The 27,136-nt window shown below is 40.2% G+C and overlaps 1 protein-coding gene across 1 annotated transcript in view; it reads right to left on the reverse strand.

Moving 5' to 3' along the window:
• Positions 1–27,136, reverse strand: part of STK39 (serine/threonine kinase 39) — a 315,997-nt gene that overhangs the window by 54,112 nt on the left and 234,749 nt on the right. Inside the window, exons 15-16 of the mRNA XM_040229269.1 lie at positions 18,979–19,031; positions 14,087–14,155 (exon numbers count right to left, since the gene is read on the reverse strand). Of these exons, the coding sequence (XP_040085203.1) occupies positions 14,087–14,155; positions 18,979–19,031 (122 nt within the window). The remainder of the gene's footprint in view (positions 1–14,086; positions 14,156–18,978; positions 19,032–27,136) is intronic.

A 27,136-nucleotide genomic window follows, 5' to 3' on the forward strand; every position in this document is an offset into this window, starting at 1 on the left:
TTGAATGCTAAACTTAAATACTGCAGTATTAAATAGTGCAGGATTAAGAAGTAGGTGTGCTTAAGAGTCAGCAAGAAGGACCTCTTTGTTCTTAAAAAAAAAAAACAAAAAACAAAAAACTGGCAACCAAATACAAGATATAGGATCAAGGTTAAAATTAGATATAAAGCCAAAAATAAAATGAAAATATGCCCATACTGTATCAAAACTGTTGGTCTAATTTTCTTTCTTGGCTTTAATATGTTTTTTATTGGATATATAAGGAGCTTCTGTTATACAAGAAAAAAAAAAAAGGAAAAAAAGGGCAGAGTGATTTGGTTTGGGATTAAGAGATCTATTTGTCAATCTACTAACAAGCTTCTAAGCAACTTCTTTGTGGTTGTTCAGTCACTCAGTAATGTCCAACTTTTTGCAACCCCATGAACTGCAGCATGTCAGGCTTCCTTCAGCATCTCCTGGAGCTTGGTCAAACTCATGTCCATTGATTCAGGGATGCCATCCAGCCATCTCATCCTCTGTTGTCCCTGTCTCCTCCTGACTTCAATCTTTCCCAACATCAGGGTCTTTTCTAACGAGCTGGCTCTTTGTATCAGATCAAAGTATTGTAGCTTCAGCATCAGTCCTTCCAATGAATATTCAGGATTGATTTCCTTTAGGATTGACCGGTTTGATGTCCTTGCAATCCCCCCTCTCAAGAGTCTTCTCCAACACCACAGTTCAAAAGCATCAATTCTTTGGCACTCAGCCTTCTTTATCTACGGTATTGTACTACTGATGGAACAGTTAAAATTCACGTGGGCCAGAGATTTCTGAAGTGGGTAAACACATACGCACACACAAACTAACAACCCAAACCAGAAATCTAGGGAAACAGACTATTCAGCAAAAGAGCCATTTCCTTTAAGTCCTATATACTTAAAAGCATTAGAAAAATATATATTAGAGAAAGTGGGTTTCCTGTACCAGAGTAAACTTGCTATACTCTCACCAGAAAGACATTCTCATTATAAGCAGGGATTGGTGTTGGGGTTTATTGTAATTCTACAGTCAGAAAGTTTGGCTGAATTGAACATAATCCTCAGTCGTATCTGATTCCAGAGTTACGAGGCACATTAACATGAATTAAAACAGGACAATTGAAAGTAACTGAAAAAAGCAAGACTCCACTGACAGTAGATGTCTGAGACTAATCCACTAGCAAGCTCTTGTTTCACATAAGTGAAATTAAGCACAGGTTTTAACTGGAGTCTATCTCTGTCAGTGGTTTTAAAGAGGATCCACAACTCCTAACTAAATAAAAACGACAAAGTTAATTAGAAAACCAGGGCTTGCAGTGTGGTTTACTGCTGCACGGATTCATAATCAAACGACACAGAAACTGAGAACACCTTGGGGGAAATTACAGACTTTATGCTTTTTAGAACTTTCTGGAAATAACCTTGGTTCACGTTTTGAAAGGCAATTTTGAAAATTTCCCCCTCCTCCCAAATCAGATGTCTTCATAAACAGTAAGTCTGTGAACTCTTATCTGGATAGTCAATCATTTTGCATTGGAATCTGCAGATCAGTAAGCCCAGAGGGTGGCTGGGGCTGGCAGTGGATTCAATCACAGGAGCAGGCAGCTTCTTTTAGGTTTCTGAAATTTGCTTTTCTAGGAAAACATTTCTTCTGTTGAATTTCCTTGAATTTTGGGGGTGGGTGGGAGGGGTATGGTCAAAAGATTATTGAAATGATAGCTTTGCTACAACAAAAATTCTATTTTATTTCAGTCTATCTTTCCGATGCAATTAAATAAACTTAAAGATATATTAACTTTTAGGTTTGAGACTAAATTAATGCTGAGTGTGTGCGTGCACGCGTATACTGTGTGCTCTTTGCATATTTATTCAGGCCTGGCTCCCAACATTCCACAAAACAAAAAGCTCTTTGTATATTTAAACAGCAAAACTATGATTCTACCACCCTGCCAAAGCATACAATTGCTGAATATGAGGGTGAGTCATCTAACGCGTGGTACTTTTAAATTATATATTAGATGACTCAGCCTATCACTTGCAAATATTTTAAAATAATTTTTATATACTATTTTTCACATTAAAATTAATAAATTTTCCTATTTAGGGAATAAATACCTCAATAAAGAATTTTTAAAGAAAAAAATGGTATCTGGAAAACCAGGAGCAAGAAGCTACAATCAAATGGCAGCAGCACAGTTTTTAAAATGGTAATGCCATGCCATATCAAACTGATTGACATTTATTTCTGATTAATATAAACAAGGAAAGTAATCAGTATAGTTCTCCCAAGCCACTTATAGTCCCTAATTCCCTAGACTATTAAACTTAACATACAGACAACTTTTAATCAGGAATCACTCAACTGTATTTACTGACATCATTTAGCTAACACCAAGCCTGTCTAAATGCAGGAAGGGCTAACGGAATTTTCTGCCTTTTTTTTTTTTATTATCAGTCATCATTTAAAAATCATAGTACAATTGTTTCATAGAGACACTATTTTTTTTAATGAAAATTTTCCTCCATTGAATTTCAACATCAATAAACATCACAGCATAATTATGGAATTGAATATAAGGGGAAAGATGTTCACTCTTTTCCAAGACTTGCATTGTAAAAGTGCATGGCAGGGCAATAAATCCTGGATTCCTCACAGACGACTGAAATATCCCTGGCTATAGCTGGGGGAACAACGCACTTCACACATCCAACCATATGCTCACAAATGAGCAAAGATTCTGCTGTTTGCATACTCTGGAGCCTAAAGATACTCTGCCATTGTTGGGAAACGTAAAAGCTGAAGGCCACCTGGAGGACCTACTGCCCCCTGAGCAGCCATTGTAGCATTAATAAAAACTGTAATGACTCATTATGGTAAAAATTTATACTGATGAGGCTCCACCGCACATTTACACCATTTAGACACACAGTTTTTAAAAGTTAATTGGCACAGTTTTAAAAGAGATTCCTAACGAGAGAAAAGAATTGAGGCTGAAAAGCAAAGGAGGTGAGTGATACTGAAAAGGACTTACAGACGACAACATGATGGCATTTAAGAATCACCTGGGAAGCTTGGTAAAAACGCAAGTTTCCACATTCTACACCCAAAACCCCAGATTTTGTTGTTGTAGGCCGGAGTCAAGAAATGTGCATTTTTTAATACACACCCAAGATAAGATGCTGATGCAGGCAAGTCACACTCTGTATTTTGAGACAAATACTGTAATGCCAGCAAGCACTGGAAGATAGAAGGCCTTTTAGACCGACCACATTTCCCTACCAAGAGGCAAGACTCAAAAGTCACGTGAAAAGTCAATTCTTAAGAAAGACAAAAAAGAGGGGAAGGTACACAAAGAGAGAAAAAAATCAATCATACAAAAATTGAAATATACATCAATGGAATAGGATAGAAAACCCAGAATAAGACCATGCACTTATAGTACATTAATCTATCACAAAGGAGGTAAGACTATACAATGTTGGAAAGACCATCTCTTCAACAAATGGTGCTGGGAAAACTGGACAGCCACATGTAAAAAAATGAAATTAGATCATTCCCTAACTCCATACACAAAAATAAGGTCAAAATGGGTTGAAGATCTAAATGTTAGACCAGACACTATAAAACTCTTAGAGGAAAACATAGGCGGAACACTCTCTGACATAAATCACAACACCTTTTTTAATTCATCTCCCAGAATAATGGAAATAAGAGCAAAAACAAGCAAATGGGACCTACTTAAATTCAAAAGCTTTTGCACAACAAAGGAAACAATAAACAAAACGAAAAGACAGCCCACAGATTGGGAGAAAATATTTGCAAATGATTTAACTGATAAGGGATTTATCTACTCCAAAATTTACAGCTTATGACCCTTAATGGTGTGATCACTCACCTAGAGCCAGACATCCTGGAATGTGAAGTCAAGTGGGCCTTAGAAAGCCTCACTACAAACAAAGCTAGTGGAGGTGATGGAATTCCAGTTGAGCTGTTTCAAATCCTGAAAGATGATGCTGTGAAAGTGCTGCACTCAATATGCCAGCAAATTTGGAAAACTCAGCAGTGGCCACAGGACTGGAAAAGGTCAGTTCTCATTCCAATCCCAAAGGCAATGCCAAAGAATGTTCAAACTACCGCACAATTGCACTCATCTCACATGCTAGTAAAGTAATGCTCAAAATTCTCCAAGCCAGGCTTCAGCAAACCGTGAGCCTCCAGATGTTCAAGCTGGTTTTAGAAAAGCCAGAGGAACCAGCGATCAAATTGCCAACATCCGCTGGATCATGGAAAAAGCTAGAGAGTTCCAGAGAAACGTCTATTTCTGCTTTATTGACTATGCCAAAGCCTTTGACTGTGTGGATCACAATAAACTGTGGAAAATTCTGAAAGAGATGGGAATACCAGACCTGTCTCCTGAGAAACCTATATGCAGGTCAGGAAGCAACAGTTAGAACTGGACATGGAACAACAGACTGGCTCCAAATAGGAAAAGGAGTACGTCAAGGCTATATATTGTCACCCTGCTTATTTAACTTCTATGCAAAGTACATCATGAGAAACGCTGGGCTGGAAGAAGCACAAGCTGGAATCAAGATTGCTGGGAGAAATATCAATCACCTCAGATATGCAGATGACACCACCCTTATGGCAGAAAGTAAAGAAGAACTAAAGAGCCTCTTGAAGACAGTGAAAGAGGAGAGTGAAAAAATTGGCTTAAAGCTCAACATTCAGAAAACTAAGATGATGGCATCTGGTCCCATCACTTCATGGCAAATAGATGGGGAAACATGGAAACAGTGGCTGACTTTATTTTTGGGGGCTCCAATATCACTGCAGATGGTGACTGCAGCCAGGAAATTAAAAGACGCTTGCTCCTTGGAAGGAAAGTTATGACACAACCTAGATAGCATATTCAAAAGCAGAGACATTACTTTGTCAACAACGATCTGTCTAGTCAAGGCTATGAGTTTTCCAGTGGTCATGTATGGATGTCAAAGTTGGACTGTGAAGAAAGCTGAGTGCCGAAGAATTGATGCTTTTGAACTGTGGTGTTGGAGAAGACTCTTGAGAGTCCCTTGGACTGCAAGGAGATCCAACCAGTCCATTCTAAAGGAGATCAGTCCTGGGTGTTCTTTGGAAGGACTGATGCTAAAGCTGAAACTCCAATACTTTGGCCACCTCATGCGAAGAGCTGACTCATTGGAAAAGGCCCTGATGTTGGGAGGGATTGAGGGCAGGAGGAAAAGGGGACGACAGAGGATGAGATGGCTGGATGGCATCACTGACTTGATGCACATGAGTTTGGGTGAACTCTGGGAGTTGGTGATGGACAGGGAGGCCTGGTGTGCTGCAATTCATGGGGTCACAAAGAGTCGGCCACGACTGAGCGACTGAACTGAACTATGACCCTTAATAATATCAAAACAAACAACCCACTCAAAAAATGGGCCAAAGACTTGAACAGACATTTCTCTAAAGAGGACACACAGATAGCCCACAGTCACATGAAAAGAAGTTCAATATCACTAGTTATTAGATAAACACAAATCAAAGCTACAATGAGATATTACCTCATACTGGTCAGAATGGCTAGCATCTACAAAATATCTACAAACAACAAATGCTGGAGAGGATGTGGAGAGAAGGGAACCCTCCTATACTGTTGGTGAGAATGTAAATTAATGCACCCACTATGGAGAACAGTATGGAGGTTCCTTAAAAAACTAAAAGTAGAGCTACCATATGACCCTACAATCCCACTACTGGTTTATATCCAGAAAAAAACACAGTCCCAAAAGATACATGCAACCCAATGTTCACTGCACACTGTTTACAATAGTAAACACACACACACAACATCTTTATCCATTCCTCTGTTGATGGACATTTAGGTTTCCATGTCTTGACTACTGTAAACAGACACAGAGATATACACACAATGGAATATTACTCAGCCATTAAAAAGAATGAAATAAGGCCATTTGCAGCAACATGGACGGACCTGGAGTGTCATACTGAGTGAAGTAAATCAGACAGAGGAGAAACGTATGACATCCCTTATATGTTGAATCTAAAAAGAAATAATACAAATAAACTTACTTACAAAACAGAAAGAGACTCACAGACTTAGAGAACGAACTCATGGTTGCCAGTGGGGAAGGGATAGTTAAGGACTTTGGGAAGGTCATGTACACACTGTGATTTTTAAAATGGATGACCAACAAAAACCTATTGTAGAGTACCTGGAATTCTGCTCAGTGGTATGTGCCAGCCTGGATGGGAGCAGGCTTTGGGGAAGAATGGATCATGTTACATGTATGACTGAGTCCCTTCACTGTTCACCTAAAACTATCACAACGTTGTCAATCAGCTATACCCCAATAAAAAAGTTTTTGGTGTTAAAAAACAGAAATTTTTAAAAATTAAATAAAAAAAAATCAATCATGGTGAATTATTCTTCAGTTTTGAGAGGGTGCCATAATACTTATATTGCCCAGGTCATCAATTCATGAACAACTCCAGGGTTAAATTTCCCAAATGGAATTAAATGTATTCATTTATACAGAAGTATATTTAAATGCCTATGTGTGGCAAGCATAGTAGAGATTTAAAAAAAAAAAAAAAAAAACAACCCCCACCCCCACCCCCAGAAAAGCAGGCATTGCCTTAAAGGTGCACTCAACCTCCACACACAGAGAAAGCAGGCTCTGGGAGTAGAGTAGGATGGAAGACATATGTCGTTAAAGGTAAAAATCATTCTCTGTGGTTCCTGGCAAGGAAAAGCTGTCTTTCAGATTTCATTAGGGAGGAGGTGAGCATCAGAGAAGGCTTCATGGAGGTGGCATTCACAGTGACTCTGAAAGGGCAGACAGGTTTCTGGTGGAGTCTTTTTTTTTAATTGGAAGATAACTGCTTTACAATGTTGCATGTGTGTGTGTGTGTGTATCCCTCCCTCCTGAGCAACCCCCATATCCCATCCATCCAGGTGGTCACAGAGTGCCAGGCTGGGCTCCCTGTGTTATACAGCAGCTTCCCATTAGCCACCTGTTTTACACATGGTAAGGCAGACAGGTTTTGAACAGGATTCTCCATGTGCAGGAAAAGAGCAAGCCAAGGACATGAACAGAATGTCTGAAAGTCCACTGAGAGACCTTATGAGAATGTATATAGCTAATATTAGCTTCCACTGCAGCCCTAACTAGTCAGCTAGGCTCAAAATCTCTCAAAGGAAAATCATATAAATAAATGCAGAAAAACATCTCCCTTCTCAGGAAACAGAAATGCCAACATCTGGTTCTCAACCCCACTTAAAGTGGAAAAAAAAACAGACATATGTTGTTACAAAGCGAGGAAACGGTGGTATTAAAAACCCAGCAAAGAGCTGTCAGTGGGCACTTTCCCAAAAGGCAGCTGCCAAGCGCTTCACTCACTGTCGCACCCTGGATGCTACATCAGGCCTTGCAGATCGAACGTCAGGAGCAGGAGTGGTTGGGCAGGAAAGGTTAACTGGCCAGCTGAACATATGCATCAGTGTTCCTTCTATTGCTGAGGTCCTAACTCTTATTCAACAAAGACTCAAAAATACCATGTATCACAAGACCTGAAGAGAATTCAGAACTTTTGCTGTCTTTGGTACGTATGAGTTTCGTTATGTGTTTTCTCCCCTTTGCTTCTGTTGCTGACAAAACTTCTGATGGACCATTTCTGAGCTAGGAGGCTAAGGAAGCAACTTTCTCAGCTATCTCACTGGAGGTCCATCTTTGAAACAACTGTGTTGGGTACTCAGATCTGGTTTATTTCCACTTGTCAACCACGCCAGTCAGGAAAGAGAAGCAAATTCATACACGTATCTTGTCTTGCATCTTGCAAAGTTAACTCATATTTTTAAACCAACATCCACCCAATGCCTTGTCAATCTTAGTTCCAATGTACACCAAGTCTAAACGTACCAAGCCCAACTGAAGTGCATTCATGATTTCAGACTATAAACACTGCATTTAAGTTTTGCTCTGCTTCTGCGTGACAGCAATCACTCTATATCACTACACTGGTCCCTCAGTCTAAATTCTGCTTTGTAATGGTTCGTGCACTAAAGAGACACTACCCTGAACCTGGGTACTGAAGATTTTTTTGTAACTTTATGTTTGCTACATTATAGTAAAAGTCATAACATTCACTGCTCCATAACATATACTACTGTTTTTATTCAGATTTTTATATTGCTCTAAGCATTTACTCTAATTCAAGAGGAAATTCTGATAGAGAAAAAAAGAATTTTAAAACTATTTAAATGTTAGCTGTTTTATATTATGGAAACTGAAAAAAATACACATTCAAGAAATCACTCAAACCTCTATATGCCAGTGTCCTACACTGAACTGGACTATATTTTAGTACAACCTTTTTGTCAAGGGAATATATTTCATATTTGTAAAATGCTACTTGATTTCTGTACTCTTGAAAGTAAGATTCTTAAAATGGTAGAATCCCATATAGCCTTCTTTAAAAAGTGTTATGAGATATTTGTATATTTCAAGGTGGTATATGTTTATCTCTAGCGGTTAACTCTATGAATGTACAGTTTGTGGCACTGGAAACATAGCATTTAATAAAACAAAAATCCTGGCCTTCAAAAAACTTATGCTCAAGGGAAGATCCTATATAATTAAAAATAAATAAATAAATGAAATACAGCCTATTAGATGGGGAGAGATTAGGAAAAGTACTTTAAGGATGGGGGTAGAGAGTTGGGGACAGGTTGGAATTCTAAATAGGCTGGTCAGGGAAGGCCCCTTTGAGAGGCAGCATTTAAGCACTAGGAGATACCCAGGTGAACTGGGGAATGAGCATCCTGGCTGAGGGCAGAGCAAGTACAAAAGCCAGTGTGGCTGGGGTGAAACGGGGAGGAGGGGCAGTCACAGAGAGGGAAGACGTCTGAGAAATGACCGGGGACAGATCATACAGAGGATTGTAAGCTGTTGAGATATGGGATGGAAAGCTATTACAGAGTTTTATTTAAAGCATTAATGTGATATGGCTTACATTTTTTTTACTGAGATGTAATTCACATATCATAAAACTCATCCTTTGAAAGGGCACAATTCAGTGGTTTTTAGTATAGTCACAAGGTTGTGCAACCACTTCCAACTCCAGAACATTTTCATCACTGCAAAAAGAAGCCCTCGACCCCTAAGCAGTCACTCCCCTTTCCCATGCCCTTCTCTGGCTCTGGCAACCACGATCTACTTTCTCTACGGATTTGCATATTGTAGTCATTTCATATATATGGAATCATAATATGTGTGGCCTTTTGTATCTGACTTTCTTTTTACCTGGATCTCTCTGGCTGCTGTGACGAGAACATGCTGAAAGGAGGCAAAGTCAGAAGCAGGGAGATCAGTGAAGAGATGTATGCGGTAATTCAACTGAGAGATGAAAAGAGTCTGAAATAGGATGGGAAGTGAGATGGTAAATAACGGCTGGATCTTGAGTCATTTAGACAGGCTGGATATTGAGAATGAGAAAAAGAAAAGGAAAAGACAACTCTTTGGGTTTTGTCTCCATTCTAAAAAGATGGGGCTGACACCTACTTAGGGTGCAAGGCTACCACAGGTTGCAGACTGAGAGGAAACCACAGGGGCATGTTTTTGGAGATGTTAATCAAATCTGGGATGGTGATGAGCCTTCTGTGTCAAGATGCCAAAAAGAGAGAAGAATATGAGTCTAGAATTCAAAGGACACATCTGGGCTAGAGAGAGAAATGTGGGAGTTTGCGAGTGGGAGACATTAATATTATGAAACTGGACGACGTCGTCACGGATGTGAGTGATTAGAGAAAAGGGAAGAAATACAGTGAACGAGTCTATGGACGTGTCAATATTTATAGTCAGAGAGATGAAAAGGAACGAACACCAAAGACGAAGAAGAAAACACAAATAAGGTGAGAAGACCAAGAGAGAAAAGTCTCAAACATCAAATGAAACCACTTGTCATGGTGGAGGGCACTGTCCACTCTCCCCAATGCTGCTGAGAGAGCACTGAGAATTAGCCACTGGATTTAGGAACATGTCAGATAGTCATTCACAGGCCATGTATTTTCGCCCCCTGCATCTTGTTCACTCCACTCCAGCCATATCTACCTTTGCATTTGCCATTTCATCTGCTAGGTGTATGCCTTCCCCAGATATGGCTCTGAAATAGGCTGAGTGGAGTGAGGAAGTCACAAGTCTGACTGGAGTGGATTTAAGAGACAGTGGTAGAAAAAGAAGTGAAGTCAGTAGCAATTCTTTTGAGAAGTTTAATTGTAAAGGGGTGAAGAGAAACAGCTGACACGGGAGGTAGAGTAACAGAGCTTTAAAATGGGAGACATAGAGACATGTTCGTGACAAATCAGTAGAAAGGGAAGAAAATTATGCCAGAAGGGACACAGAACGGCTGAGATAGGCTATCATCTGCTCATCAAAAAATCAACATTTAAAACATAAACCAGCTACTCATACAGGAAAAAACAAATAAGGACAAGTTATTTTTTTCCAGAGACACAGAAACCACTTAAAGTGATCTGGATCCATTCTTCAAGGCTAAAGATGCTGGATTAACTGTATACCCAAGGTCAGATTCAAGCTTAGGCTCTAGGCTTGGAGTCACAGGATCCAAGTTCAAGGACTATGATAAGTTACAGTATCCTAGAAACTTCTTTTGACCTCCCTCTTTTGTTCATAAAATACTTATTAGAAGCAGCCTGTCCTCTCTACCTTGCATAATTGATATGATGATCAAATGAAATATGTAGACATTATCACTCTTAGGTGCGATGTTCCTGTGAGGTACATTCAGTTCAGTTCAGTGCTACTAGACAAACAACTGCACACCCCTGAGTCTCACTCCAACACTCTACATTCCAGTTCCAAGAAGGGGAAAAGGCAAGATGAAAAATTGGGGGAAGAATAAAGAAAGCATCAAAAAGTAGAAGCTTTCTGGTTATATATTTAAACCACACTCAATAAACTGGACATGCATTATGCCTTAATTTCCACTTTTTAAAAAAACTCAATGACCAAAAATCCTCTGGTTTAGATTCAGCTGAGCCTGGGGCAAAAAAAAAAAAAAAGAAGTACACTAAATTTGACTGTAGATCTGAAGCAAGATCATGCTTAAATAAAGATGTGACTTAATACTGTCCCATGAATCTCTTTTATTTTCCACACTACCTGCCACCTACCAAGTGAAAGTGAAAGTGTTAGCTGCTCAGTTGTATCCGACTCTTTGTGACCCCATGGACTGTAGCTCTCCAGGCTCCTCTGTTCATGGAATTTTCCAGGCAGGAACACTGGAGTGGGGTACCATTTCCTTCTCCATGGGATCTTCCCAACCCAAGGATTGAACCCACATCTCCTGCATTGTAGGCAGATTCTTTACCATCTGAGTCATCCACCTGCCAAGATCATGTTAAATAAAAAGACTATGTGCCCCTCAACTTTTGTCAAATAGATATTAGCAGGTGTCTTGATTAATTTTTATCTGTTCATTAATTTTTAATTCTGCCTGCTTTGTGTATGGACCATAGCTCTCTTTAAGGAAGATATTCCTTACAGGGTATCTTGATCTAGCCATTAATTTTTCTCTTGATTTCTTTAAGTAAACTAAACACAAAGGTGTGTGCTCATTTTTTCTAATGAGAAAAATTTACCTTTATCAAAGAATGATTAACATGAAGAATTCTGATATGGAACTTACAATAAATGCCAAAGATGAACTGACCTTATTGCTCAGCTCCCCCTCACATTTGATCAGAAAACTAAAGAACTTAGCTAGCCATGGGACCTCACAAGGCTGTAAAGTGTACGAAAGACAGAATATATGAGAAAATACACACACACACACTTGTATGTATGTGTGCATGTCTATATGCCACTCTCCTTTAAAATATGTCTATATAATCATATATACCACTTGGGAGAGGAGTCAGAGTTTCCTTGTGGGGACTTCCCTGGTGGTCTCGGGATTAAAAACCCACCTGGCAATGCAGAGGATGTGGATTTGATCCTGGTCTGACAATTAAGATCCCATATGCCACAGAGCAACTAAACCCATGCTGCAGCTACAGAGCCTGCGCACTCCAGGGTCTGTGCACCCCAACTGGAGAGCCCGGGCACTGCAATTTCTGAAGCCGGCACACCACAACTAGAGAGTCTCTGCACCACCAAGAAAGACCCTGCATAATGCAAGGAAGACATCAAGTAATGCAACCAAGACCTGATGCAGCCAAAAAACATTTTTTAAAAACAGCTTCTTTGCAAAATCAGTGTGTACACTTCCTGTATAATTAAGAGGAATAAGACCTTACTTTTTTCTAATTATAAAGATAACTTTGTATCTTTACATTTATGAATACTTGTGTACCAGTAACTTAGATATTGATTCTCTAGTCAGAATTTCAACATCTCACTAAAATCTCTGTGACTCTTTTTTACATAAAACAATTTACTTTGTAATGATGTAAATTACAGAGATTCCAGGAACAAATTATTCTGATGGGTAAGTGTACCTACCTCAAGCTCCAACTTAGTGACACACTCCAGTATGACTGAGGAAGAAATTATTTTAAGTAAGTGATTTTTTGGAATTAGCTTTTATCAAAGTATAGTTGCTTTCCAATGCTGTGTTAGTTTCTAGCTGTACAGCAAAGTGAAGCAAAGTATAAACCATTTCATACTTAAAAAAATGATATAAAGTGATTTTTAAGTTAAAACCTATCACTTAGGGGGCCCAAGTCATTTCAAGAATTGGTTTTGATTTGACTTTAAAGAAAGTTTTATCATAATACTATTATAGTATTATAATTATATAATTAAAAATATAATGAATATAATGTCATAATTAACACTATTAAAATATTAACTCATCTCAATTACTTACAGTCATCATTACAAATATGCAATAATAACGGAGAAGGCAGTGGCACCCCACTCCAGCACTCTTGCCTGGAAAATCCCATGGATGGAGGAGCCTGGTGGGCCACAGTCCATGGGGTCGCTAAGAGTCGGACACAACTGAGTGACTTCACTTTCACTTTTCACTTTCATGCACTGGAGAAGGAAATGGCAACCCACTCCCGTGTTCTTGCCTGGAGAATCCCAGGGACGGGGGAGCCTGGTGGGCTGCCGTCTCTGGGGTCGCACAGAGTCGGACACGACTGAAGCGACTTAGCAGAAAGCTATATTATAAGATCTTCATAAATTTAGAATTTGTTGCAGAATATGGATCCCTTCACCCTCATCCCAGGTAGATGCAGGCTACACTTTTTCTTAGATGACACTGTCTGCCTCTTATAGCTTTTCTGCCTTCCCTGCCTTGGCAGGAGGCCAGCAGTCATTTCTTGCTCCTATCAGTGTGTCTGTAGTTAGCAGGCTGCCCAATTTTCATGCAGCTTTTTCTTGATTCTAAAAAGTAGTAGAAAAAGCCACAGTCTCAAAGTGCGATGGTTCTGCCACAGCCCAGCTGCAGGTCCTCGACAAACCACTGAATCACTTTAGGAATTTGTTTCCTTATCTACACAATGAAAGAACTGGACTGAATGATGGTTAAGTTTCATCCAACCTGAAACTTCATAATGAATGAATTTTTCTAGGAGCTAGGAAGTCCACCACCTAAGTTTATTAGAACTGTGTCCAAAGAACAGAGAAAGTCAGAGAAAGGACCTCAGAAGTTTCCATACTTCTGTGCGTGGAATTTACAGTATCTTGGGCTCGCTAGGTCACGGACTCCTCAGTCTTCTAGATTCTTTGTTTTATGTCTAGTAAGTGAGGTTTTGCATTGGATAAATCAGGTCTGGACAAATGGGACAGAATTATATTAAGTGCTTTTGGAACAGAAAATTAAATATGACTCTTAAATATACTTCTTTCACATAAAAGATAAGAATTTTCTTATCTTTCACATGAAAGATAAGAAATTTTCAGAAATTCACAGAATAAATTATTCCCTTATAAAAACTTGTTTCTAAGCGCATTTCCATTTGACATATAAACAAAATGCACGACACCACATGCATTAAAAAATGACTCACCTATAACTACATCATGCCCATCAACCAGGCCAGCAGAGAAGAGCTCCTGAGAAACGCCGTCTGCAGTATCTGCCCGAATGTGAAATGAAGGTGGATCAGAAACCACACAGAAATTAACAATCTAGTACGATGTAAAATATGTAAAATATATATAGTTTTCATTTAGAAAAATCATCCACGTGTATTTCAACAATTCAGATTCTATCAGGAAGAAAAATCAGAAGCAATGTGAAATACATTTGCCACATACAATTTGCATCCTGTTCTTTGTTCAACAGAAGTTCTACAAAATTACTGTTTCATTTTTGGTGAGCCAAGAAAATTTTGCCTTTTGTCTACTACCTGAATTAGTCCTCAAATGCACCTCTAAAAGTTAGCTCATAACTGGTCCCTATGACAATGCTTTTCTTTCTTGCCAAGGTTAATTCCAGCCACCATCAATCCTTTCCTATCATTAGTGGCTACTGAGTTAGAATTTATGGCAAAGGTTGAAGAGGTAGCATTTGATACAACCTTATATTTGGTACAAACAGCCTGTGAGCTTGTTGGACTATTAAGATGAGCTATTTAAATGAATGCTATTAAGAAAATCCTTTAACATGACTTTGATCATTCGATAGCAACAGACTCATTCTATTAGAAAATGTGGTTGAATAAAGGAATGTAGCTTCTCAATGATAACTGACAGGGGTTAGCAATCTCATAAAGATGAGATTGAACAGGCTGCAGCAAGTGAATATAACAGAAATTACTTAATTGAGAGGTTATACATGAACATGACAACAGTGATAAGTCTGTTCGAAGACTTTGTAAAGGGAAATTGATAAATTTGCCATGTGCTCAAAGAACCATTATGAACCTTGATGTTTTCACAAGGGAGATGACATGCTCTCCGTGGCAGCCTGATATTATCACAAATATCCTGTATTAGAGTTAAATAAGAAGAAACTGGGAAAGTACAGCTCCTGAATCAAGTAACCACCTAAACTGAACTAGTTTGCTATGCCAAAGGCTGCCTTCATCAGAGAATGGGTTTCCCTGCTTAATCTGTGTTTCAAATGTGATGACGTGTGATGTGTGTGTGTGTACTCATACTCAACATGAGCACATAGCTGAAGGTACAATTATCTTTCACAGTGGGCTTTAATATGCTCAGCCTGGTGTCTGACTCATAGTAATTACTCAACAAACGGTAACTGATGATGACGAGGCAACCAGAGACCATTTGAAATGCACCTTCTTTTTCTCTCTCATATATGGCCCAATTTTCCAAACTGCCAACAAGACTTTGAGAGTTGATATATATTTTTTGGACTTTCAGAGAAACTGTGGTATTCGATCATTTTACTCATCCAATGAAATGGAATCAAAGAAGGTAATGGAAAAGAAAAACACAGGAATCTTACTAAACAATGAAATTCCATATAAGGTGGGCTTATCTGTGGCTTCCCAGCAATAAAGAATCTGCCTGCCAGTGTGGGAGCCATGGGTTTGATCCCTGGGTCAGGAAGATCCCATGGAGAAGGAAAAACGGCAACCCACTCTAGTACTCTTACCTGGAAAACCCCATGGACAGAGGAACCTGGTTAGGCTACAGTCCATGGGGTCACAAAGAGCTAGACATGACTGAGCGACTTCACTCACTATCTTGGACCTTGTCCTCACTATTAGGAGTACAAGAAACACCTTCCAAAATTCTCTCAGAGATAAAATGATCTCATAGCATGAACCTTGGTGTTGTTTAGTTGCTAAGTTGTGTCCGACTCTTTGCTACCCCATGGACTGTAGCCCGCCAGGCTCCTCTGTCCATGGGATTTCCTGGCAAGAATACTGGAGTGGGTTGCCATTTCCTTCTCCATGGGATCTTCCTGACCCAGGGATCAAACCCATGTCTCCTACACTGGCAGGCAGATTCTTTATTGCTGGGAAGCCAGGGAAGCCCATAGCATGAACCTAGGACAGTATAATAAAAGGCTCTAGCCTGAATATGACGTAGCTTTATAAAGTTGGCTAGAACATTCAGCCTCAATCTCCACCTTCCTGGATGCCACTAGAAACTTCAGGAAAAGCAGCATATTGAATTAAAGTGCCTGCCTCATAGACACCAGGCATACAGTAGGCAGTGGTTACATGCTACTGACTGATTATCTGTTAAAGCAACTGGATGTGATACCACCATCTCTAAAGTTACCAATAAGATCTTACACTTGAGTAAGGAGCTATAATCAAAGAAGTCAGATGAGAATGGAATAATCAAACAAAGCCACATTGAGGGCTAGCACTAAAGCAGTACTGAAGCAAAGAACATTCCCAAATCATTAAAGTGTGTGGCATCTCTGACTATTTTCAGGACTGTTGGGTACCGAATGAGTCATATCAAAATAGCAAATGGGTGGTGCTTGTTGGTCAAAAATGGAAATGTTCCTCGGTTTGTGCGTGCGTGCCATTCAGCAGTTATTTTTCATGCATGTTAAGTAATACGTCAGTAACAGTTTAGAACAAAAACTTGAGGTAACTGATGATTTATTTTTCATTAAGCTATCTAACATTCCTGATGCATAAATAGGTTAAACAATCATAAATAATCATGTATGCTCTGCTTTCTAGACCATCACAGCAACATTATAAACACAAAGGGTTTGCCCTCAAATGAGGACAGAATATTCGATACGTTCACTTTATACATTCGATGCCGTGTATATTTATGTGTGTATATAGCAGAGACATAGTACACGTAACATGCATGCACAGATGGAGTGCAAACAACATCTGAAATGCTTGACAGCATCAGTAATCACACAAGTACAGTGATTCAACTGTGGTGTTTCTGAAACTACTACTAACAGGCTGTGCTCGCTGCCCAGGGAGGGCCAGCTATCATCGGGAAGTCAGCACTGTGGTCTCTGTCTGGGCAACAAAAGCGGAGACTGAATCTAACCATGGCAAACGAGGTTGCCGAAGCCAGCACAAAGGGCCAGGTAATGCAGATAGGGCTGTTTTATCCCCAGCAATCCTCAACTCAGAAATTCATTTCTTTGTTTCCTTTGAAAAAATTGATTTTTATTGCCACTGTCAATCTTAAACAATCAGATGAAAAAAAAAATACTGTTAAAATAAGAATCGGTTCTTTTTATTTACTATACTTGAAACTCTTATTATATAATTGTTAGATTTTATCACAGAATTGGCTGGTCAACATTTTTATATTATGACGAAATAGCATTTAGATAACAGCAACCAGCAACAGTTCAATTTCACAGACTGACTCTAAGCTGTCAGACTCTCCCCAGAAAGAAAGACCAGTTCGGAAATTCACTAGGTCTTCATTTATGTTTGTTTTGTAAAAAGATATGTTGAATTCAAATATACTAGAAATCATGATGATGATGATTATTTTTTTGACTACACAGCATGGCATGCAGGGATCTTAGTTCCCCAACCAGGGATTGAACCTGTGTCTCCTGCTCTGGAAGCACAGAGTCTTAGCCACTGGACCACCAGGGAAGTCCTCTGGAAATGAAATCTTTGTGCTTACAGGAGACTAAAGATCAGGGCCACTGGGTCCATAACCACCTATGGCCCAGGAACATATTCTGTTTGGTGGGCAGGGTTTGTTCAAAACTGAACTGGAATATACGTAGACAGAACTCTCCAGTTCCCACAATTCACTTTGGCTCCTGTAAGCATTTGAGTTTGTGTCTTCTTACAGGTGGTAAGAGCAAGGAGATCAAGCCATTAACTGACTGACCAGCTATCAAGTCAGGAAAGTTTCAGGTTTTCAAAATTTTAGCACGTACTGCTGCTGCTAAGTCACTTCAGTCGTGTCCGACTCTGTGTGACCCCATAGACAGCAGCCCACCAGGTTCCCCTGTCCCTGGGATTCTCCAGGCAAGAGTACTGGAGTGGGGTGTCATTGCCTTCTCCATTAGCACATACAATTCCAACTTATTTAATCAAGTCAAATTTGACATGGAGTTCTAATACATAAAAAATAATTACAGCATGTTATACATTCAAATGTATGAGATTAATGAAATATCAAGGCTATTTTCATGTAAAAGTCTGAAACCAGAGGTCAAGGACAGTAACTGTTACAGTCATAGCATTATTTTCACATTTACAGTCACCTGATTTTCACTTCTTTAGACTGTTCTTCTTATGAACTAAAGAGTGGAAATAGCAATTTTTGTTTAACAACTAGTGTTGTGATTTCTAAAGCCTGAATCCGTTAGTTAACCAAAACGACTTGGGATTCTCCTACATTACCAGGTGCTTGCCAGGTGCTAGAGACACCTAGAAACAGGACATGGTTTGACGACTTCCATGCGTCCTAGCACTAAAAGAGCAACCAGTCTAGCCCTGACACTATTTTAGTAACTACTCAAAATACTAAAATTACATTCTGCTGCCAGACTGGCATTGTTGCTACCAAGCCTCCTAGTGGTGCCTGTAGCAAGTGGCAGCCCAGACTCTGCTCAACGCAGGCTTCCATAATCAGAACGGACAACAGAGAGGCCAAGTATGCTACCTTTTGGTCTGATGTCATGGTTTGCTGCTCAACCGTAATCAGGACTGCTCTGCGCATCTCATCACACTCATCCTAATGTCCTTTAGGCCCTGCATCACCATGCCAGCACTTCTTTTCACGCTTGAGCTAATAGATTTAATTTATAAGTGTGTGTATGCTGTGCAGCACGTGTCATTAGAATTCATACAATCAGTAGTAGGTTTGGTTTGGATTCTCTGCAATTACTACAAATCCTTCCTTCCTTCCTTCCCTCCTCTATCGTTAGAGAATGCATTTTTGAATAGCAAATTATAACCACACGCTTATAATCAATTTCTGAAATGCTCTCTGTAGCAATAAAATAATAATTTCAATTGAAACTTACCTCTTCCTGGAGTAAACTCAAATCGTATGTCATTAAGTTCCTTCCTGGAGTTTCTGAAATACATAACATATAGCATATTAAACTCTAATGAAGCAGAGTTTAACCAAAATAAATGTATTCCCATTTTTATAAGATGCTACTGACACACAGATAGCATTTAACAGTTTTAGGGTTACCTCTAATACTTCTTTAACTAGAAGAGGCAGTTATGACAATAATAAAGGAAAGTATTTAATTGATTGAATTTACCTTATACAAACATGATTATATCACAAAATTATAAAAATAAATGTTCCTTTTATAAAATCTACAATAAGTCAATAACCCTAAATTTAATTCTGTAATTAAAATTTTCAGAAGCTTTTAGTCTAGCAAAATAATATTCAATACAGTTTTCATATTTTCCTGGGAAAATAGCATTTTGTCAAATTATTTTTAAAAGTGAAACAAAGGGGACAGTCTTAGTGGTAATTTCATGACAGCACTATATATTAAATTATCCAACAAAACAGCGGAATAAGGTATGTAGCTTCCTTTTAAAAATTTTATCTAAATAGACAGGACCTGTGACTGCTACAAAATTGCCCACTGAATATACAAAATTTGAGAACAATTTTAAATGACTACATAAAAGTACAACAGACACACGTATGTACATGCGACCAAAAAACTAAAAGACACTGAGGAAATATGGAACAAGTAAATATCTAAGATATGAGTTTCCCAGAAACAGATTCATAGGCAGAGAACGAACTTATGATAACCATGCAGGAAGGGTAGCTGGGAAGTTTAGGATTGAAATGTATGCAACTGCTATATATATATTTTTTTTTAATATGAGTTTTCCATTCATATTAATATCAAGACATGATAAGGGTCAGTGAGTTAGAATGGCCTTAATTTCTCATAAGGACACTAAAATATTATGAGTAACTCTCAACAGATGCAAGAATTAAAGTTAATTTAAAAAAAAAAAAACCTTAAGAAACCGCAACAGGACATATGAAATGGTCATTTCTGCATGCACTCAACTCTGCTCTGTTGCCAAGGGTACCCAAGGCTGAGACAGAGACAGTCTGAATACCCAGCCATGAACATTCTCCTTCCCATGCCAGGGGAGTCTGATCAAATCTTCTAATACTGCAGTTTGATACTCTAGAACTTTGGGTAATTCAGTACAGTGCCTAAATCTTGATGTCATCAGTCTCTGAGCCTTCTTTGTTCCCTAAACTGACGGTGGTTATCTCCTATCACACCCTGTGACGCCAAGTGAGAGGAGGCTCAGGAAGATGACAAAGGCATAGTACTGACAAAGAGAAAGCCCTTCTCCTGGTGCCTAGGGAAGCTTCCTCCCTTCCATAAGCAGGGAGGAAAAGGGGCAAGGACTCTAGAGATACCCAAGCCCACGGCATCGGCACAGGAGCCTTGAACCTCGGCATATCCTCTCTGGTGTCTGCACCATGATTTTATCATTACTCCTCTGGGAGACAAAAATGGGACCAGCAGATATTAGCAATTGCTACAGCTGTGCTTCATTTAGGACCTTCTGAGAATCTGAAAACTGAAAATTGTGGATGTTCACACTAAAAAGAAGTAGAAACATGATCAACATGTGAAACTGCAGGCAACTATAATATAGATAGTTCAGAGATTTTGGACCCCAGACTAAATAAACCTGCCCTGAAGATGGAGTGGGCACCAACCCACCAGTGCCTGCAACGGCAGGGCTACGAGCATGTTGCCTAAATTTTCTTAATAAATGACAGTGTCATCACACATCACACAGTGCTTTCATATCCATTGGCAGTTCTCAAACGTTTTGGTCTTAGGACCCCTTCACATTCTTAAAAAGTATCAAGGACCCCGAAAGAGCTTTTGCTTGTGCTGCTTATGTCCATCAATATTTACTGTATTGGAAATTAAAACTAATTCATCTAAAAATATGTATTAATTTACATGAAAGTGATAATAATTAGCACATCACATGTTAATGTAAAAGGATTTTTATGAACAATTATTTTGCTTTCTAAAAGAAAAACAAATCAGTGAATGCATTGTTTTCTATTTTTGTAAACCTCTCTATTGTCTGGCTTAAGTAAGGTAGCTAGTATATGTTGTCCTTCATATTCAATCTGCTGCAATATCACATATCGTGGAGCCAGCCACTGGAAATTCCACCATACGTATGTGGAAGAATGACAGTGAAAAAGGCCAATAATTTCTTAATATTGTTATAAAAATAGTTTCCACCTCATAAGCTCCTTGAATGGTCTCAAGGACCCCCCCAGGGATCACAGGACCACACTTTGAGAAATACTGATAACAGATTTCATTTGATCCCAACAATCAATCTTTGAGACATGCAAAGTAGGTATTACTTGTTTCCCACTTCTGATGAGCACATTCAATGGCTTTTCCAAGTTTACAAAGGTAATGAATGGCAGAGTGGGAACCAACAATTCTATACTGTAAATACCTACTGCAAATAGAAATGTTTGATTCCCTTTACTTTTTGAGAGAAAACAAAGTATTCTCCAATATTTTGCATGTTACCATGAGAAGATCAGTAAGCATTCACTTACTTAACAGCCTTGGTCTTGTGTGTTACGTATCAGCAAAGATTGAATTAGGACTAAAACAATTCAATAAGAAAAAAAAAAAAAAACCACCAGGAAAGCAAGTATTTATGGTGTATAAAAAATGAAATGACAGAGGGAGAAAATGAGAAATCAATTAGGTTTGATGCTAATGTATCCCACTGTTCCTTTCCTCTGATCAGATTGTCTTAAGTTATTTTGTTCTACTAAGGTCAAGGACTTTCCTGTAGCTCAGATGGTAAAGAATCTGTCTGCAATGCAGGAGACCTGGGTTTGATCCCTTGGTTAGGAAGATCCCCTGCAGAAGGAAATGGCAACCCACTCCAGTATTCTTGCCTGGAGAATTCCATGGACAGAGGAGCCTGGTGAGCTCCTCTGGGGTCCATGGGGTCAAGAAGAGTCAGACGTAACTAACTGAGTGACCTTGCTACTAAGGTCATGGAAGAGAGGCATAAGAACTGTAACCAAAACATCATCATGCATATTCTGATTCTTAAATATGAATCCCACAAAGCTAATATCCAAAATCCATAATCTCTATGCACATCAATGGTGGCTCAAGTTATGGAGGTTGCCTAGACAAGTCATTCTCCTTTAACTCTGAACCAAAAATACCCACCTTTGAAAAGATCACAGTGATTGAGTGTGTGTAGTAGACTTGTCCCATCAAGGTGAAATATAGTTGGAAAAATGCCTAATTGGATCTGACTACTGAAGGTCATCCTTTTATAAAGAATTAATCTTTTCAGACTCATATTTAACACCTTTAATTGAAAGTACATTTACTTTAATTGATATGGCACAGGATACTCCTAATTTCAGGGAAGCTGAAAATAGGTATGATTTAAGGCCAGAAACTATATGCAACTTTCCAGGGCAAACATTAATAACTTGAGAGTTTCAAGACCCAGGTGACCTCTGATAACTTAAAAACTCTTTCAACCCTAAAAATAATAAAACAAAACAAAGAACAAACTCTTAAATTGGTTAAGGCACAACACCTCTGTATCACAAACACAAATACCTACAGGGCTCAGGCAGGAAATTTCTTTTTTAAAACAGGTGATAGCATGGTTTAAAGATCAAAAAGTACGGTATAGTATGGGCATCCCTGGTGGCTCAGACAGTAAAGAATCTGCCTGCAGTGAAGTAGACCTGGTTTTAATCCCCAGTCAGGAAGACCCCTGGAGAAGGGAATGGCTACCACTTCAGTATTCCTGCCTGGAAAATTCCACAGATAGAGGAGCCTGGTGGGCTACAGTCCATGGGGTCGCAAAGAGTCAGATACAACTGAGTGACTAAGCAACAGGCAGGTTCAGTGGGTATTCTGTGAAATCTAGCCCTCTCAACTCCTTCTGCTCATCTGTCTGGTCCCTCTCACTGAGGCAATCATGCTATAGGCTTTCTGTGTATGCTTCATGAGATGTTTTATATATGCACTAGCAAATACACAGTGTTCTCACTAGCCTATCTAATACAGTGGGAGATGACAACTGCATTCTATATCCACTGTTCTGCATCTTGCCTTTTATTTAACTTAATAATATACCTTGGAATTTCTTCATATTGGTTCACAGAGAGCTTTCTCATTCTTTTCTGTTTGTTTATAGCTACACAGTATTCAATTGTATGCTCTATCCTTCTTTAACCAGTTCCCATTCTACGAGTAGATTGTTTCCAGTCTTTCACTATTATGAACAATGCTTCAATGAATAACCTTGTTCTTAGGTCCCTTGGCAAATATGCGAGTATAAAAATAAATTTTCTGGAAGCAAATTGCTTGGTCAAAGGATATATGCATTCACATTTGATTTGACCGATACTGTCAAATTCCTCTTCATTTATGTTGCATCAATTTATACTCTCAGAAGCAATCTGAAAGCACCATTGCAGGCACTTTTAAATGAGTATGGCAGGAAGTATATTAAAAAAACAGCCAAGAAACAGGGAGATGCAGGGACTCTGCCAGCTGATAAACATATTCCCCGTTGAAAGGGGGCAACCAGCACCAGCGGGTTAGGGTCAAGTAGGATCGGGGCTTAGTTTTGTTAAATATTATTTTTCCACATCCATTCAAAGTGAGGAGTTCCAAGATACAGGCTGGTAAGTATTTTTCTTTTTGCTCTTTCAATTCATCTGCAAGGGACACAGTGAACACTTTAATTGAGCAGCTGGCTAACAGGGTGGTGAAGACAGACGGGAGTGAACACATACCCCTCCTGGTAAGGGAGGTGCAGGAGGCCTGGACAGCTGAAATACATATTTTACAGGGGGTAGCACTTTTCTGCACCTCTTAATTTACCATGTCAAGACAGCCTGAAAGACTTATTGCTCTTGGAGGACTCCCAAACTAAAAGGCCAGCTCAAGACTATATGCATCCCTCAGCTGCATGGTAATGTCTCTCAGCCTATGCCAACAACTGTTCAGGGACACACGAGCCCCAAGAATCAGATCTGAGCAAGAGGCTGAGCAGTCCAAAGACCACTCGCTGTCAAAGGGCATCATAAACTCTAAGCACTGGCACTGCATGCCCTCCACCACGGGGTGCTCTGGAGTGAGGCTGAAAGCCAACCATTTCCTCCAGCTCTGAGGGGGAAGGATACAGTTGGGGTGACACCACTCAGGGCCCCTGTAAGGGCAGGAAGGACAGAGTTTCCCAGGATCCAGAGGTGGGCCCTCTCTTCTAAGCAACAGGGGATTTTCATGACCAATGACAGCCCTCTTCCTTACTCTTCCCCAAGATTCCAGGTCAGGGCAAAGCTGTTGGTGTCCAAGGTAGTTCAGAGAGAGAGCCACACACTCTGGCACTCCTGGAGTGTCTCCCCTTATTGGGAGCAGGACGGGGACCTTTCAAACATGCCGGGCCGGGAATCACCAGGGACAACATTCAGCTTCTTTCCTACTCTTGGCACTGGACTGAAGTCCTCTCCCACGGGTTTGGGAAGAGACACAGACTCTCTCCACACCAGGAGGCGAGCTGGCATGGATGACAAAATACCGTGGATGGTGGCGAGAAGGCCGACTTCAAATCCACCCTCTACTCGTCTGGCCTCTACTTTGCTCAGCTGTGAGATGGGGAAAATAACTAACAGCATTTCCAATCTGCCGGTACATGCTTGGTACTTCAGATCGTTACTTCATTCTATGGTCAAAACAACCCTTGAAGCAGGGACGATTCTTATCCCCTATTACTTGACAGACAAGGAAATGGAGGAGGCTTAGAAAGGGTAAAGGATATGTCCCAAACCAGGCGTCTGACAGCAGATCTGGACTAAATCTAGAACTTAATCAACATCCCGTATCGTCTTCTCCAGTGTACAACCCGTAACCCGAGGCTCTACCAGCCCTTTAATCTGCAGGTGCTCCTAACTGGGTCTCCATGTTCAAGCTCATGGTCTCCAGAGGATCCAGTTAGCTCGTTTCCTGGAAACCTGATCTTGTCACTCCCTTGTTGAAAGGCTCCATTGCCATCCCTTTATTCTTAAAGCAAAATTCCAAATCCTTAGCATGATCCTCCAAGACTTGCTTGTGCCCACCGTCATCATCCACCTACCATGACCTCTGGGCTATGCCCTTTTTAAGCTCCTCCAATCATCCATTTCTCTAAAGCTCCGATACTACTGACTGAGGGCAGGTCACCATTATCTGCTGCACCCAAGAACAAATGATTTAATGACCAAAGAAGACGCCACGCAGACATAGAGAAACTCCACTTAAAACGAAAGATGTAGCAGAAGGGAGAAGGGCCATAAAAGGTAAGGGTGCAACCCTCGGTAGATGAATGTGTAGCCCAGGAAGAAAAAGGTACTTCCTGAGATGTGGAAAATGCCACACTAGAGATAAGATGAAGGACACCTACAACGTGAGGCCAGTAACTGAAGAATCGGGGAGAGAAAAGAGAAGTCTCCTGTGGCCAGCCTCTGGGCTTTCCCAGGGCAGGGGCTGCCAGTGAGCTAGTCAGACCAGCTGGACTCACCTGAGCTCACTGTCTGGTCCAGACCCTCACCAGCTTCTTCCCCGTCTCATGCGCAGTTTCCTCAGCTCCCCTCACAGATTACACAAGCTGAGTGAAAGCACTACGTGGCTCCCTCACAACACAAACAGGTGTCACGATGCCCTAAATTCTGAGGTGAGCAGTAGGCCGTGCTTCCAGTCCTCAATGAGCTTGCAACCTTCCCAGAGAATGAAGAGAATGAGAGCTGACCTATGTAAAATCACCCGGAAGACCCCAAGGTAAATGTGTGCTTTAACAACAGTCACAGAGGAGGAAGTATTAGACTAATTCTGATAAAGGAGCATTCCCTCTTTCTTGGCTCTCACTCTATCCATCCTTCACACTCCTGTCAAATTAATCTTCCTCTGAGGTAAAGGTCCAATCACGGAATCATATAATTTTACAACCGAAAGGGGCCCTTGAGGTCATCTAGTCCATTTCCCTCATTGCTCGGGTGAGGAAACAGAAGCCAAAGAGATTAAGTGGCTTGCTTAAGACTACACAGCTGGTTAATTCACCCAACACTCCTTAAATCCTTATTGATCACCTACTAGGAGTCCGTCCTAGCTTAGCAGCCATTACAAAGGACACTCAAACCAGGGGCTGAGGTTCCTAGATGACTGCTCTTTTAATCTCCACTGGCGGTTCTCAAACTGCAGGCAGGAGATGGAGGCATAATCTCTAAAGAAATACACTTTTTCACCCCAGTACACTCCTGCCCCTAGTTAAGAATGACTGCATGCAATGAGAGGTGTTACTGATGAGTATGGATACATTTCACACATGACTGATATAGTGGCAGAAATAAAGGTGGAGAGTCACCACTGTACCCACCAGCCCTGAGTCCCAAACCCTGCCTGAAATCAAAGTTCTCCTACAGCAATGTATCTCCATGCACCACAAGCCACATGTTCCAGGAGTGTGAGAACAGTAACTGAGTTCTATACCTCCCATTCCGCCAACCCTTTGCCTCAAAAGAGCCTTTTGGATCTGTGAGTGTCCTACAAAGTGAAAGTGAAAATACCTTTCAGCATTATACCTCCAGGCACCCAGAAATATGCCAATGGCCTAGAAAGCATAAGTTGGTAACCTCCAGAATTCTATCTAGTCTACTTGAAGCCACGCAGCATACACAGCCTGTGATCACTGTCAGATAGATCAGGACGTCACACTGTTCCTTTAAACAACAAGAAAAGAAAAAAAACAAGAGCCGTGATGTGTATATACACACACACACATACATATGCACATGTGCACGCACACACATACTCACTCTCAAGGTTTTAAGGAAGTTATCTTGACATATCCCAAAATGTGACCTTATAAGATGGTTGTCTAGAGGTTTTTCTGCAACTAGAACCACAGGCTACAGACTCTGAACCATCGTCCCCACCCCACACCAGCTATGGAGCAACCCAAAGAACACTTCAGATCTGCAGCCTGCAGGAAGCATACAGTTTGGCTACATATGATTCCACACAGCGGACACTTAAATCAGAGCTGTATCTGCAGAGCCTTGCATACCGAAATTTCTGATGCTCTGTACCATGCTGACACCTATGAATA

Source organism: Oryx dammah, unplaced genomic scaffold, assembly GCF_014754425.2.
Source record: "Oryx dammah isolate SB20612 unplaced genomic scaffold, SCBI_Odam_1.1 HiC_scaffold_27, whole genome shotgun sequence".
In the NCBI taxonomy this organism is placed as follows: Eukaryota; Metazoa; Chordata; class Mammalia; order Artiodactyla; family Bovidae; genus Oryx; species Oryx dammah.